Source organism: Oncorhynchus mykiss, chromosome 2 (assembly GCF_013265735.2).
Source record: "Oncorhynchus mykiss isolate Arlee chromosome 2, USDA_OmykA_1.1, whole genome shotgun sequence".
Lineage (NCBI taxonomy): Eukaryota > Metazoa > Chordata > Actinopteri > Salmoniformes > Salmonidae > Oncorhynchus > Oncorhynchus mykiss.
In genome coordinates, this window is record NC_048566.1 from 84,353,510 (window position 1) to 84,368,962 (window position 15,453).

Here is a 15,453-nt window from a genome sequence, read left to right on the forward strand (position 1 = left end):
TCGAAAATGGTAATTAGCATCAAAGTAGACATAATGCGATCCCTGCAAGCTCCGGCACGTCATCTCTAGCTGACACCTTTGCGAACAGGTATTGTGTCAATTTAGAACTTGCACAAGACAGTTCTCAGAATTGTACATTTAAAGATATGTTGCCAATTTATTATTTATGACTTTTAGCTAACATTAGATCCAGAGATTCTTACCTTTGCCTCGATTCGTCATCTCGCCCAGATCGTCACGGCATATACAGTGGGGCAAAAAAGTATTTAGTCAGCCACCAATTGTGCCAGTTCTCCCACTTCAAAAGATGAGAGAGGCCTGTAAATGTTCATCATAGGTACACTTCAACTATGACAGACAAAATGAGGAAAAAAATCCAGAAAATCACATTGTAGAATTTTTTATGAATTTATTTTATTATGGTGGAAAATAAGTATTTGGTCAATAACAAAAGTTTATCTCAATACTTTGTTATATACCCTTTGTTGGCAATGACAGAGGTCAAACGTTTTCTGTAAGTCTTCACAAGGTTTTCACACACTGTTGCTGGTATTTTGGCCCATTCCTCCATGCAGATCTCCTCTAGAGCAGTGATGTTTTGGGGCTGTTACTGGGCAACACGGACTTTCAACTCCCTCCAAAGATTTTCTATGGGGTTGAGATCTGGAGACTGGCTAGGCCACTTCAGAACCTTGAAATGCTTCTTACGAAGCCACTCCTTCGTTGCCCGGGCGGTGTGTTTGGGATCATTGTCATGCTGAAATACCCAGCCACGTTTCATTTTCAATGCCCTTGCTGATGGTAAGCTTTGTTACTTTGGTCCCAGCTCTCTGCAGGTCATTCACTAGGTCCCCCCGTGAATGGTTCTGGGATTTTTGCTCACCGTTCTTGTGATCATTTTGACCCCACGGGGTGAGATCTTGCGTGGAGCCCCAGATCGAGGGAGATTATCAGTGGTCTTGTATGTCTTCCATTTCCTAATAATTGCTCCCACAGTTGATTTCTTGAAACCAAGCTGCTTACCTATTGCATATTCCGTCTTCCCAGCCTGGTGCAGGTCTACAATTTTGTTTCTGGTGTCCTTTGACAGCTCTTTGGTCTTGGCCATAGTGGAGTTTGGAGTGTGACTGTTTGAGGTTGTGGACAGTTGTCTTTTATACTGTTAACAAGTTCAAACAGGTGCCATTAATACAGGTAACGAGTGGAGGACAGAGGAGCCTCTTAAAGGTCTGTGAGAGCCAGAAATCCTGCTTGTTTGTAGGTGACCAAATACTTATTTTCCACTATAATTTGCAAATAAATTCATAAAAAATTCTACAATGTGATTTTCAGGATTTTTTTCCTCATTTTGTCTGTCATAGTTGAAGTGTACCTATGATGAAAATTACAGGCCTCTCTCATCTTTTGAAGTGGGAGAACTTGCACAATTGGTGGCTGACTAAATACTTTTTTGCCCCACTTTATATTCTAAAATCTCCTATGGGAAAAATGAATGGTGCAAAAATTATTGGAACCGTTTCCCTGTTTGACTGCTAGGTTTTATGGGTATTATGACTCATAATGTGGTACTCTATTAGAACTCTAATCATAGCCCATACCGAACACAGGTTCACCGCTAATTCACGATCCATTAAATGTCCGTGGGTCTGTGGAGATCTGGGAAGCAGATATCTGAAGGTGCTATGATATTTATCACTAACAGCTCCCACCTGCGTGTAGACCATCGCACCCTCTCTGCACCCTCTCTGCCCTCTCCACAGGGCCCGTTAACATATCCCTCCCCACAACTAGAGTAGATTTCTGCATTTATAATAACTACAGCTGCCAGGCAGAATGAGAGAGAGAGAATTAATAATTGATCTGCTATTAGTGACTGGCGACACAGCATTCAAGTAACGGAACTTGAAGGAAAGAAAAAGAGACTTGGTGGTTGGTCTTTGATTAGCTGGCCTGTGATGAATAGGTGGTGTTGCCATGGATACCCTGGCCTATCCTGTCCCCTAAATGTTGTTGTGAAGAGAGGGGAGAGGGGAGTAGAGCAGGTGCTGTGGAGAACCACAAAAGGCAAAGCCTGATTAGTAAAGCAGTGTGACTCTGGGTAGAAAAGACTACAAGCCCTCGATAAGGAGTCTCACTGTTGCGATTCATGGAGAGCTCACCACGAGGAATAATATTGAAAGGTTTTACCAGTTGATGTGACTCACTGTACGAGTCCAACTCTGTTTGCAGTCACATCCACCAATACCCCTTCTAAGGACTACTGCTACATTATTGTGGGGACTATACATACAGTTGAAGTCGGAAGTTTACGTACACTTTAGCCAAATACATTTAAACTCAGTTTTTCACAATTCCTGACTTAAATCCTAGGAAACATTCCCTGTCTTAGATCAATTAGGATCACCACTTTAATTTAAGAATGTGGAATGTCAGAATAATAGCAGAGAGAAGGATTTATTTCAGCTTTTATTTATTTCATCACATTCCCGTGGGTCACAAGTTTACATACACTCAATTAGTATTTGGTAGCATTGCCTTTAAATTGTTTAACTTGGGTTAAACATTTAGGGTCGCCTTACACAAGCTTCCCACAATGAGTTGTGTGAATTTTGGCCCATTCCTCCTGACAGAGCTGGTGTAACTGAGTCAGGTTTGTAGGCCTCCTTGCTCGCACATGCTTTTTCAGTTCTGCCCACAAATGTTCTATAGGATTGAGGTCAGGGCTTTGTGATGGCCACTCCAATACCTTGACTTTGTTGTCCTTAAGCCATTTTGCCACAACTTTGGAAGTATGCTTGGGGTCATTGTCCATTTGGAAGACCCATTTGCGACCAAGTTTTAACTTCCTGACTAGAGGTCAACCGATTATGATTTTTCAACGCCGATACTGATTATTGGAGGACCAAAAAGCCAATTAATTAGCCATTAATCGGCCGATTTAAAAAATAAAAATGTCTTTGTAATATTGACAATTACAACAATACTGAATGAACATTTATTTTAACTTAACATAATACATCAATCAAATCAATTTAGCCTCAAGTAAATAATGAAACATGTTCAATTTGGTTTAAATAATGCAAAAACAAAGTGTTGGAGAAGAAAGTAAAAGTGCAATATGTACTATGTAAGAAAGCTAACGTTTCAGTTCCTTGCTCAGAACATGAGAACATATGAAAGCTGGTGGTTCCTTTTAACATGAGTCTTCAATATTCCCAGGTAAGAAGTTTTGGGTTGTAGTTATTATAGGAATTATAGGACTATTTCCCTCTATACCATTTGTATTTCATTAACCTTTTACTATTGGATGTTCTTATAGGCAGTTTAGTATTGCCAGTGTAATACTATAGCTTCCATCTCTCTCCTCGCTCCTACCTGGGCTCGAACCAGCAACACAACGACAACAGCCACCATCGAAGCAGTGTTACCCATGCAGAGCAAGGGAACAACTACTAGAAGGCTAAGAGCGAGTGACGTTTGAAACGCTATTAGCGCAAACTAGCTAGCCATTTCACTTCGGTTACACCAGCCTCATCTCGGGAGTTGATAGGCTTGTAATCATAAACAGCGCGATGCTTGACGCACAACGAAGAGCTGCTGGCAAAACGCACAAAAGTGCTGTTTCAATGAATGTTTACGCGCCTGCTTCTGCCTACCACCGCTCAGTCAGATACTTAGATACTTGTATGCTTGTATGCTCAGTCAGATTATATGCAACGCAGGACACACTAGATAATATCTAGTAATATCATCAACCATGTGTAGTTAACTAATGATTATGATTGAATGTTTTTTATAAGATAAGTTTAATGCTAGCTAGCAACTTACCTTGGCTTACTGCATTCGCGTAACAGGCAGTCTCCTTGTGGAGTGCAACGAGAGAGAGGCAGGTCGTATTTGCGTTGGACTAGTAACTGTAAGGTTGCAAGATTGGATCCCCCGACCTGACAATGTGAAAATCTGTCTTTCTGCCCCTGAACAAGGCAGTTAACCCACCGTTCCTAGGCCGTCATTGAAAATAAGAATGTGTTCTTAACTGACTTGCCTAGTTAAATAAAGGTATAAAAATTTAAAAAATCGGCGCCCAAAAACACAGATTTACGATTGTTATGAAAACTTGAAATCGGCCCTAATTAATCAGCCATTCCGATTAATCGGTCAACCTCTATTCCTGACTGATGTCTTGAGATGTTGCTTCAATATATCCACATAATTTTCCGTCCTCATGATGCCATCCATTTTGTGAAGTGCACCTGTCCCTCCTGCAGCAAAGCACCCCCACAACATGATGCTGCAACCCCCGTGCTTCACGGTTGGGATGGTATTCATCGGCTTTCAAGCCTCCCCCTATTCCTCCAAACATAACGATGGTCATTATGGCCAAACAGTTCTATTTTTGTTTCATCAGACCAGAGGACATTTCTCCAAAAAGTACGATCTTTGCCCCCATGAGCAGTTGCAAACCGTAGTCTGTTTTTTAATAGTCTGGCTTCTTCTTTTATAGTCTGGCTTCTTCTTTGTTGAGCAGCCTTTCAGGTTATGTCGATATAGGACTTGTTTTACTGTGGATATAGATACTTTTGTACCTGTTTCCTCCAGCATCTTCACAACATCCTTAGCTGTTGTTCTGGGATTGATTTGCACTTTTCGCACCAAAATATGTTCATCTCTAGGAGACAGAATGCGTCTCCTTCCTGAGTGGTATGACGGCTGCATGGTCCCATTGTGTTTATACTTGCGTACTATTGTTTGTACAAATGAACGTGGTACCTTCAGGCATTTGGAAATTGCTCCCAAGCATGAACCAGACTTGTGGAGGTCTACATTTTTTTCTGAGGTCTTGGCTGATTTCTTTTTGATTTTCCCATGATGTCAAGCCAAGAGGCACAGAGTTTGAAGGTAGGCCTTGAAATACATCCACAGGTACACCTCCAATTGACTCAAATTATGTCAATTAGCCTATTAGCCTAACAGAAGTTTCTAAAGCCATGACGCATTTTCTGGAATTTTCCAAGCTGTTTAAAGGCACAGTCAACTTAGTGAATGTAAACTTCTGACCCACTGGAATTGTGTTACAGTGAGTTATAAGTGAAATAATCTGTCTGTAAACAATTGTTTGAAAAATTCCTTGTCATGCACAAAGTAGATGTCCTAACCGACTTGCCAAAACTATAGTTTGTTAACAAGAAATGTGTGCAGTGGTTGAAAAACGAGTTTTAATGACTCCAACCTATGTGTATGAAAACTTCCAACTTCAACTGTTTCTACTGTAGTACGTCAAAGCTGTGTGTTGGAAAACCTTGGTACAGCATGGGTGAAATAGGCATCGTGGTGCTCATGTGAATTTCCTTTTTTTTTGTTGCTTTAGACCAATTCCTATTCTCACTTAAAATCTATTTTTTTGTTTTTAATAGTTGTTGGGTAACAGGGAAATTAAACCAGGTGGGGTTGCAAAATTTGAGTAACTTTCCCAAAATTCCCAGTTTTTCCCAGAAATCCTGGTTGGAGGGTTCCTGGATTTCCTGTTTATTCCTTCGTAATTGAAGGAATCTTCAAACCAGGATTTCTGGAAAACAAGAGAATTTTTGGAAAGTTACTGACATGTTGCAACCCTAGTACCAGTCATTGTCGCAGCAAGCTTTCTAGTCTAGAACTGTGATGTTAACAGTAACACACATCTCCCTGCAGATTGTGAGTACGACCAGGCTGGTGGGAGCGGACCACCCTCTGGATATGGTGTACTTTGTGGACCAGCTAGGACAGCGGTTACCTGCCATCACCACGGCCAACATGCTGAACAGACTGGATGTGCAAAGGGCAGCCATCGTGCTGGGCTACAGAGTACAGGGCATCCTGGCTACACGTAAGTAGAGCCTTAGCGTGGTTAGAAATGGCAAGACAGCACAAATAGAAATTGGGAACAGGGTAAGTCTACCTGCCCACGCTACCTTTACTGGAGTTGAAAGGAACTGAGCTCAGTTAAATTGGAATATGTATGAAGGACACTAATGTATACACAGCAATCAGCTTTGATGTATGGAGCGCCTCCTCCCTACTGTATCCATGCACCAGTGCATTCATTGGCACAGAATAGTGTTCATTAAGATTTTGGAGCTCCTGATCAAAGGTCAGTAAATCTGCACAATTAAAAGTATACGGACTAATTGCTCAGTATATGTTGGTGTTTATTTGAACTGATTACCTCATCCTATACACTGGGCCAAATGCTTCACCTCATTATATATCTATGTTGGAGATGTAGGAGTCGAAGCACATCAAGGGACTTCTGTCCCTGCTTTAAGCCTGCTCTTATGGCAAGTGAGGTTTTTCCCAGGCAATACGACAAGCCTTAATTGCAGAGTAGCAGCAGAAGAACAGACCGCTGTAAGATGTGTGTAACACAGTGTGTAGCATGCAGTGTAACTACTGTAGCTGTTTATGATTGAACTCCGTGTGGATGTGACGTGGTGGAGTTGGACCAAGGTGCAGAGAATGGATCAGACGAGGAATCAAAGGTTTCGGATAACGTAAATACTTCACCGATAAAATAAGGAAACAGAAGGATCACAGTAATACTTAAAAATAAATAACAACATTTAGACTAGAACTTACTCAGGCGACACACAAGGAAACCGAAATCAAGCTTCTGTGAACAAGAACAGAAAACACACCTCTTTTAAAAGGGAAATCATAATGAACTGATAAGCAACACCTGATTAACAAAGAAAGGAACCATGATAGTGGACGTTTGGAATTCTGATGGGGACATAAACACATAGACACAGACAGACGTATACACACATGCAAGCATACACACACGCACACACACAGACAAAGACATACCGACATGCACATGCATGTAATTACACACTCCATAATGTTGTATGCCATGTTATATGTTTTTGATGTATCTATGGCCATTTTTCTGTAGCTGTGGAGAAGGTGGCAGGGTACCCTCCTCCAGACACGGAGAACACCAGCATGTGGATCATCATAGGCGTGGTGGTGCCGCTAGGCGTGGTCATCGTCATCATCTCCATCCTCTACTGGAAGCTGTGTCGCACCGACAAGTTGGAGTTCCAGCCCGACGCCATGACCACTGTCCAGCAAAGACAGAAGGTGAGGAGAGGAGGAGGGACGATGGACCAAGAGCATCGCCTAGTCCCCTGTTTCTCTCTGTGTTTATTCACCTCTTTTAACCTGCTGTCATCATCTTTCCATCTCTGGATGTGTTGGCTCTTACATGTTATGTTGCCTGTCTCTGTCCATAACCACTGTTTTATATGTGCCTACTCTACACAGACTACGTTGGATTAGTTTCAGCCTTTTCTGTTCTAAACATTTTTCTAACTCTATGTATCCCTCTCTGGCCTATCTACAGCACCTCTGTATGTGGTATATTGTATTGTTAGTTATCTCTCACACTGACAGCTATTTTTCCTCCTCTACCTTCACACACAGCATGGAGAGATTTGTGTTATCAGCCAGTCGGCTCCTCTGTGTCTCTCCACTGTTTGTGTTGTACAGTTATCTCCCCTCTTAAGGACATATCTGAATCCAGGCCTCTATATCTCCCTGGCAGTGCATTCCTCACCCCGTACTTGTTATTATTTGAGGGCTGTAGTTCTCACACTATGGGGAGTTGTGGTGGTCTCAGGTTTGATCTCTGTGGGGTGAAGCCTAACTTCATCTTCAGTCGAATTTTCACTTAGTCATCCATTGATGTCAATGGGAGACCAAGTGAAAATGTGACTTAAGTGGGATTTGCCGCTGTGCTGATAGGCTGTACTGTATGGGAGCTTAGAGTAGTAGAGTACTATCTCTCTCCCCTGCTGCCAGTGATCCAGTCTCATGCTGAAGAGGATCACAGGCTCCCTATGTGGCAGCAGCCCATGCTTGAGAGAGGATCACATGCTCGCTATGTGACAGGCAGCCCAACAGTAATTGGCTCTCGCTGCAGTAAGGCACAGCAGCTGTGTTCTTGCCCAGGGCTGCTCCCACAGTACTGCAGCTCCACACAGCTCTACAAGATCCCCCTGGCTGACAGTATCACACACGCACGCATACATGGACACACACAGAGACACCCTGCATAATACACACTCGTTGCTATCCAGACAGACAGGATGTGCTCTGACTACTGCTGCTGCTGCTGGGGGCTTTCTAATGTCTATCCTCCTGGTATCACACAGACACACATGCTGCCCCTCATATACTGTCCTGCTCTGCTATTATTAGACTGCCTGGTCTGTCTGTGTTGTTGTTATGGGTTACCCTGTCTCTGATTGATCTGTCTGTCTGCCTTCTTTTCCTCTGCCTCTGACCTCTCTGTCCAGTTGGAATGAGGCAAATGCAGATTAATATGTACAAGCATCTATCCTTCCTTACCTCAGTCTAAGACCTCTACCATCCATCAATCACGTAACACCTCTCCTCTTTCCATTTCCATCTCTTTTCTTTCTATTTCTGTTCAGTCCGCTCAACCTTTCAGGGAATCATCGTTCAGGGAATCAAGGTCTCCTCTTCCAATCAAGAGGCAAATAATGATTACTGAGAGTGAGGAGGAAGAGGAGGGGGAAGAAGAGGAAGAGGAAGATGAGAGAAAGGGGAAGGTACAAAGTAGAAGGTTGTAGTTCGTAGAAGACCCTGAACAGAATGGGTTGTGTAGTGTGTAGTGGATTTGAATCTATTGGCAATAAATTCCCATGGTAGTGAATGGAAAACCCAAGGAGCTGGTCAACTCATCACATGTATCAATCACCATCCCACCCACTGCATCCAATCAGGGACCAAACCTTCCTCCTCCCAAGCCAAAGCCCAAGCAGAAAAGTGAGAGCTATGAAGAGGAGGAGGAAGAAGAAGAGGAGGAGGAAGAAGAGGAGGAGGAAGAAGAGGAGGAGGAAGAGGAAGATGAGAGAAAGGGGAAGGTACAAAGTAGACGCTAGTAGTTAGTAGAAGACCCTGAAGAGAATGGGTTGTGTAGTGTGTAGTGGATTTGAATCTATTGGTTGTTGTGAGTAGAGAATGATAGCAAATCGGCCCTGTAGTTAAGGGGCAATAAAGTCCCATGGTAGTGAATGGAAGACCCAAGGAGCTGGTCAACTCATCACATGTATCAATCACCATCCCACCCACTGCATCCAATCAGGGACCAAACCTTCCTCCTCCCAAGCCAAAGCCCAAGCAGAAAAGTGAGAGCTATGAGGAGGAGGAGGAAGAAGAAGAGGAGGAGGAAGAAGAGGAAGATGAGGAGGAGGAAGAAGAGAAGAAGAAAACCGTGTTGAAAGGGAAGCAGAAGGTACAACGTACTGTAGTAAGATAGTAGTCTTTTCCATATTAGACGTGCTAGCCTGTCTCCAGGCTTTAGAGAGGGCGGGTCAGACACTGAGATGTCATCTAGTCTGGCCTGGTACTCATGTTTGTGTATTATAGAAAAACAAAGGATTTGTTGAGATCTTGTCTTCAATGTTTTAGATGCTTATCATCATTGCAGTTTTGGAAGTCTCATCCAAATAGGCCATATATTGAATGGGTATCATACTATAATGTACAGTATCAGTATAGTAGTTCCTCATCAGACTAGGCCACGGTTTTGACAACAGGTGTAGACTAACAAAATGCTTACTTACTTTTCAATCCGAAATCCTTGTGACCCCACATTACTTTCTCTGCTTTTTATTCATTCATGTTTTTTTACTCCCTGCGCTCCCCCCATCACTCAGTCAGCCCAGTCACTCACTAATCACTACCCCCTCCATCTTCCTGTCGCTTCGCTCACTCACTTCTCTCACTCGCCTGCCTGCCCTACTTCTGTCTGTCCTCCCTCCCGCTGCAGTCGTACACCTGTCTAATGAAACTCTAATGAAACTCTAATGAAACTCTAAATGCAGCTGGCAAAACAATGACTGTGATTTTTTTAAATTCTCTCCTCTCTCCCTCCCACCCCCTCTCTCAATCTCTAAATGTTCCCTTTTTTTCTTATTATATATCATCTTGCTCCTGTACCTTTCTCTTCTCTTCCCCCTTCTCTCTCTCTCTCCCTCCCTCTCTGTCAATTTTGTCCTCTCACCTCCTACTCCTGTTCCTCTCTACTCTCTTTTATCCTCCTCTCTCTCTCTCTCGCTCTCTCTCTCTCTCTGTCTGTCTCTCTGTATCTTTCTCTCTCTGTCTCTCTCTTTCTCTCTTTCTCTGTCTGTCACTCTCTGTCTCTCTCTCTCTCTCTCTCTCTCTCTCTGTGTCCTCTATCCTCAGCTCCAGGCTCCCAGTGTGAAGGGCTTTGACTTTGCCAAGCTGCACTTGGGCCAGCACAGTAAAGATGACATCATGGTAATCCAGGAGCCTGGTGCCCCCGGGCCCCCACCACCCAACTCCAACACCAAGGAGAGTGCCGCCACCTCCAAGAACGGTGAGGTCCCCAGCCCCAGGTCAAAAGGGACCTCCGTCTCCTCCACCAAGGCGTCCCGCAGCACACGCAGGCGAGGAAGGTCAGTAGCCCCCCACAGGTTTTGTGACTGCGTGCTTGCTTGCGTGTGCGTGCTCCTCATTCACCTCAGCAGAGAGATTCCTGTAGAAAAATGCTTTGAAAGATGTTCTATTCACAACAGCACATCTTAAACAATTATTAATACAATACAGTACAATAGATATTTGTTGTCTTTTGTTAGGGGAATTCCTTCTATGCGATATAAGCCAGGTAGAAAATATAAAAGCAGTAACATGTACTTTCTACTGTTGCCCGCTCAGTCGGCACCATGACCTACACACCAGTTTCGGAGTAACCTAACGCTGGCCTCTTCACAGTCACACCACCACAGCTAAATCAATGGTGTCAATAGGAGATGGTCTATTCTCGTGAGACAGAATGGTCGCTCTGACTAAAAGATCATTTCTTCTCGCTAATTGCTTTAGCTAATAGCAGATAAATTAGGCTTGAATGCTAGAGTGGCAGTGAGCACTCTCAATCCGGTGATGAGTGTGATGGGTTGCTGTCACATTGTCACTAATGTAGAGCATTAAAAGAGATGTCTTCCATTCTGGGCAGCTGTTCTCATAGTGTTGGATAGGAATTTAATGATACTGTCAATGGGAATAATACTGGTGATCGATTATGACAAAAAGTTTATTTCTTTCAAAGAAAAGCCATTACAAAAAGGATTTCCCCTGATGGATTGATAACTATAGTGTTTTGTTCTGTTGACCTATTTGACCTATAAAAAGCACTATTTTGTTCATTAAAATAACATCAAATTGATCAGAAATACAGTGTAGATATTGTTAATGTTGTAAATGACTATTGTTTCAGGAAACGGTAGATTTTTTTAAATGGAATATCTACATAGGCGTACAATGGCACGTTGTGTTAGCTAATCCAAGTTTAGCATTTTTTTTTTTTAACTAGAAACTTGGATCAGCTAACACAACGTGCCATTGGAACACAGGCGTGATGGTTGCTGATAATGGGCCTCTGTACGCCTATGTAGATATTCCATTAAAAAAATCAGCCGTTTCCAGCTGCAATAGTCATTTACAACATTAACAATATCTACACTGTATTTCTGATCAATTTGATGTTATTTTAATGAACAAAATAATTGCTTTTAAAAACGAGGACATTTCTAAGTGACCCCAAACTTTTGAACGGTAGTGTATGTGTGGCACGTATCGTATGTGTTCTTACATGTGTGCATGTACACCTATTTGCTTCAATGACATGGGTGTGTGTGTTTTCAGGGACAGGATCTCTCCGTCAGACAGGGACTCCATGGTGAGCGCTGGGTCCGGTGATCGTGATAAGGAGTTAGCCGAGGAGAACCTGAGAGCCTTCGCCATGCCCAACGACAGCAAGCAGGCCCGCAAGATCCCAATCAATGTTTTAAATGGCAAGTGTCCATGGCAACATTGGATCACATCCATGCTCTCACGTACACAAAGAGAAGAGGAGGAGGAGGGGGAGGAGAGGGGAGAGAAAAAGAGAAAGAGCAACTCATGTTGAGAGGTTAAACAGGAGAATAGAGAGACTGAGGAAGAGATACAAGCAACTGATGGATAGACCAGGAGGGAAGGAGAGACAGAGAGAGACAGAAGGAAGAGAGACTGCGTTAGTGTGAAAGGGGGGTAGGCCAGCCAGGTACAGACTGAACCTGACTCACCACAGAGGAAAGGTTCCAGCAGTACGACGTCACATCCCTTCCTCCTGCAATCTGCCGTACACTCACACACACTCACATTGTGTCTTACCAACACACACACACTGCCTCTCTCACACACACACTGCCTTTCTCAAACACACACTACCTCTCGCACACACACACACTACCTCTCGCACACACATTCTACCTCTCAAGGCTGCTCCTCAGCATGCTAAACACAGCCTCCGTCCCTTTTCCCCTCAGTCTAAATAGGCTTAGCTGAGGCTAGGAGACCAAATGTTATTATCAGCACTGGCATTTCTTCTTCTAAATGAGTTGCTCTGTCCTCTCTCTGTCTGTCCTGATTCTGCTATATCCAAGACCTGACATAGCACTCAGAGTAGTGTATACACATGGTTCAAGACCTGACATAGCACTCAGAGTAGTGTATACACATAGTCCAAGACCTGACATAGCACTCAGTAGTGTATACACATGGTCTAAGACCTGACATAGAGTATACACATGGTTCAAGACCTGACATAGCACTCAGTAGTGTATACACATGGTCCAAGACCTGACATAGCACTCAGAGTAGTGTATACACATGGTCCAAGACCTGACATAGCGTATACACATGGTCCAAGACCTGACATAGCACTCAGTAGTGTATACACATGGTCCAAGACCTGACATAGCATATGCACATGGTACAAGACCTGACATAGTACTCAGAGTAGGGTATACACATGGTCCAAGACCTGACATAGCACTCAGAGTAGTGTATACACATGGTTCAAGACCTGACAGAGCACTCAGAGTAGTGTATACACATGGTCCAATACCAGATATAGCACTTAGAATAGTGTATACACATGGTTCAAGACCTGACATAGCACTCAGTAGCGTATACACATGGTCCAAGACCTGACATAGCACTCAGTAGTGTATACACATGGTCCAAGACCTGACATAGCACTCAGTAGTGTATACACATGGTCCAAGACCTGACATAGCATATGCACATGGTCCAAGACCTGACATAGCACTCAGAGTAGTGTATACACAACTATGATGAGATAGTGCAGAGCTATGCTAAGACTTGTATTTTTTCTAATGTCTGAGACTGTCTCTGACCTAGGTCTATTGAAATGTGAGGACAAACTGTAGCTTATGTCAATATATTTCAAACAGGATTGCATTATTTTTAACTTCTATCTTGCTTTCTGTCTGCTGTTTTCCCTTAACTTTGTGGCTTGCAGGAAAGAATAGAATTGGTAAGAGTTATTCTTCTGTCTGTCGGTTTTGTAGACATGAGGCTTTGTGACTTGTAGCTGCTGTCTGTGTGACCGTGATGTGACGTCCATTATGTTGTGATTGCTTTCTGTTGTGCATCTCATCAATAACCAGTATTGAGCTGTCACCTCCCAGAGGTGGGGAACAATGAATCTTGAACAACAAGCTTAGACCTTTTTATTGTAGTTCCTTGTAGGCTACCAAACATCTGAATAAGTGTCTAACATTGGTAAACATCAGACTTGTCATCATTACAAATCATCTGGTTAATGGTTAAATGATTCATCCAATTCAGTGCTGATAAGAATCATCTGTGCACAGAGAATGCTAGTTAATGTAAAAGAGAATTTGAGAACATTTGTTCTCATTGACTTCCCTTGCTGAATAAAGGATCTGCCCCCTGGTGGTGTAAAGAGTTACATGACACCTGTGACTTTTTTTTATTTCACCTTTATTTAACTAGGCAAGTCAGTTAAGAATAAATTCTTATTTACAATGACGGCCTACACCGGCCAAACCCAGACGACCCTTTGCCAATTGTGCACCACCCTATGGGACTCTCAATCACGTCCAGTTGTGATACAGCCTGGAATCGAACTAGGGTGTCTGTAGTGGTGCCTCTAGCACTGAGATGCAGTGCTTTAGACCGCTGTGCCCCTCGGGAGCCCCTTCAAACTTCCAGACCTTGCCTGGTTGTGATGTTGACCTTAATCAATCTCCCTGGTCTCCTTCAGGTCCTCCTCCCATGAACGGCCATGACGAGCATCTCTCCTCTGCCTCCATCTTTGAGCATGTGGACCGCATGTCGCGCTCGGCCGACGGCACCCGTCGCCTGTCCAATAAGATTCAGCTGATCGCCATGCAGCCCATGGCTGTCCCGCCCCAGCACCACAGCCCCACTGTCAACGGTATTAACGGCAGAGGGCCAGAGACACACAGCAGCTTTAACAAGGAGGTGAGACACTGACCCGCTCACACACTAACACTCTTACTCAGACATGTATACAGGTTACAGTAATGTCATTCATTACCTTACATGGAGCATGTATAAACAGTAGACGTCTGTGATCCTCTCTATTCTCCCTCCTGTCTGGACATACAGAGAAAATTGATTTTATGTCAATGAGACTAACCTACAGAGTGTAGAAAACATCAGGAACACCTGCCCTTTCATGACATAGACTGACCAGGTGAAAGCTAGGATCCCTTATTGATGTCACTTGTTAAATTCACTTCTATCAGTGTAGATGAAGGGGAGGAGACAGGTTAAAGAATTATTTTTAAGCCTTGATTGTATGTTTGTGCCATTCTGAGGCTGAATGGCAAGACAAAATATTGAAGTGCCTTTGAACGGGGTATGGTAGTATGTGCCGGGCACACCGGTTTGAGTGTGTCAAGAACTGCAACGCTGCTGGGTTTTTCACATCCAACAATTTCCTGTGTGTATCAGGAATGGTCCACCACCCAAAGGACATCCAAACAATTTGACACAACTGTGGGAAGCATTGGAGTCAATATTTGAACACCTTGTAGAGTCCATGCCCCGACAAACTGAGGCTGTTCTGAGGGCAAAAAGGGCTGCAACTCAATATTAGGAAGGGGTTCCTCATGTTTTATACACTCATATACACACATAAATCATGGTTAAATGAAATATACATTATGTATAGTAAAGTTGCGTCTGGCCAGGTGTTTCTCACTGCAGTCATGTCTATTATTTAGATCCAGGTGGCGTTGAGGCATAAGTCTGAGATCGAGCACCACCGTAACAAGATCCGTCTGCGGGCCAAGAGGAAGGGTCACTATGACTTCCCTGCCATGGACGACCTGGTAGACAATGGTCTGACCACTGACCCCAAGGACCAGGACCACATCTACCACAAGGCCCAGATGCAGATCGACAAGATCCTGAACCCTGACATCCACATGCCCTCACTGTTCATGGAGCCTAAAAAGAGGTCAGGTTTTTTGGGGGTAGGGGAGGGGTAGGGTGCACACAGGGAGGGGTGTGCGTACAGTAGGCAACATG

General features: G+C 43.6%; 1 protein-coding gene across 4 annotated transcripts in view; it reads left to right on the forward strand.

The window, feature by feature from the left end:
* LOC110498007 (UPF0606 protein KIAA1549) overlaps positions 1-15,453 on the forward strand; it is an 86,200-nt gene that overhangs the window by 56,954 nt on the left and 13,793 nt on the right. For 3 of the 4 annotated variants that reach the window (XM_036957291.1, XM_036957284.1, XM_036957270.1), the window contains exons 10-16: positions 5,689-5,863; positions 6,932-7,119; positions 10,252-10,484; positions 11,731-11,879; positions 13,391-13,405; positions 14,159-14,379; positions 15,147-15,382. In XM_036957291.1, the coding sequence (XP_036813186.1) occupies positions 5,689-5,863; positions 6,932-7,119; positions 10,252-10,484; positions 11,731-11,879; positions 13,391-13,405; positions 14,159-14,379; positions 15,147-15,382 (1,217 nt within the window). The remainder of the gene's footprint in view (positions 1-5,688; positions 5,864-6,931; positions 7,120-10,251; positions 10,485-11,730; positions 11,880-13,390; positions 13,406-14,158; positions 14,380-15,146; positions 15,383-15,453) is intronic. The other variant, XM_036957279.1, reaches the window with a different exon arrangement.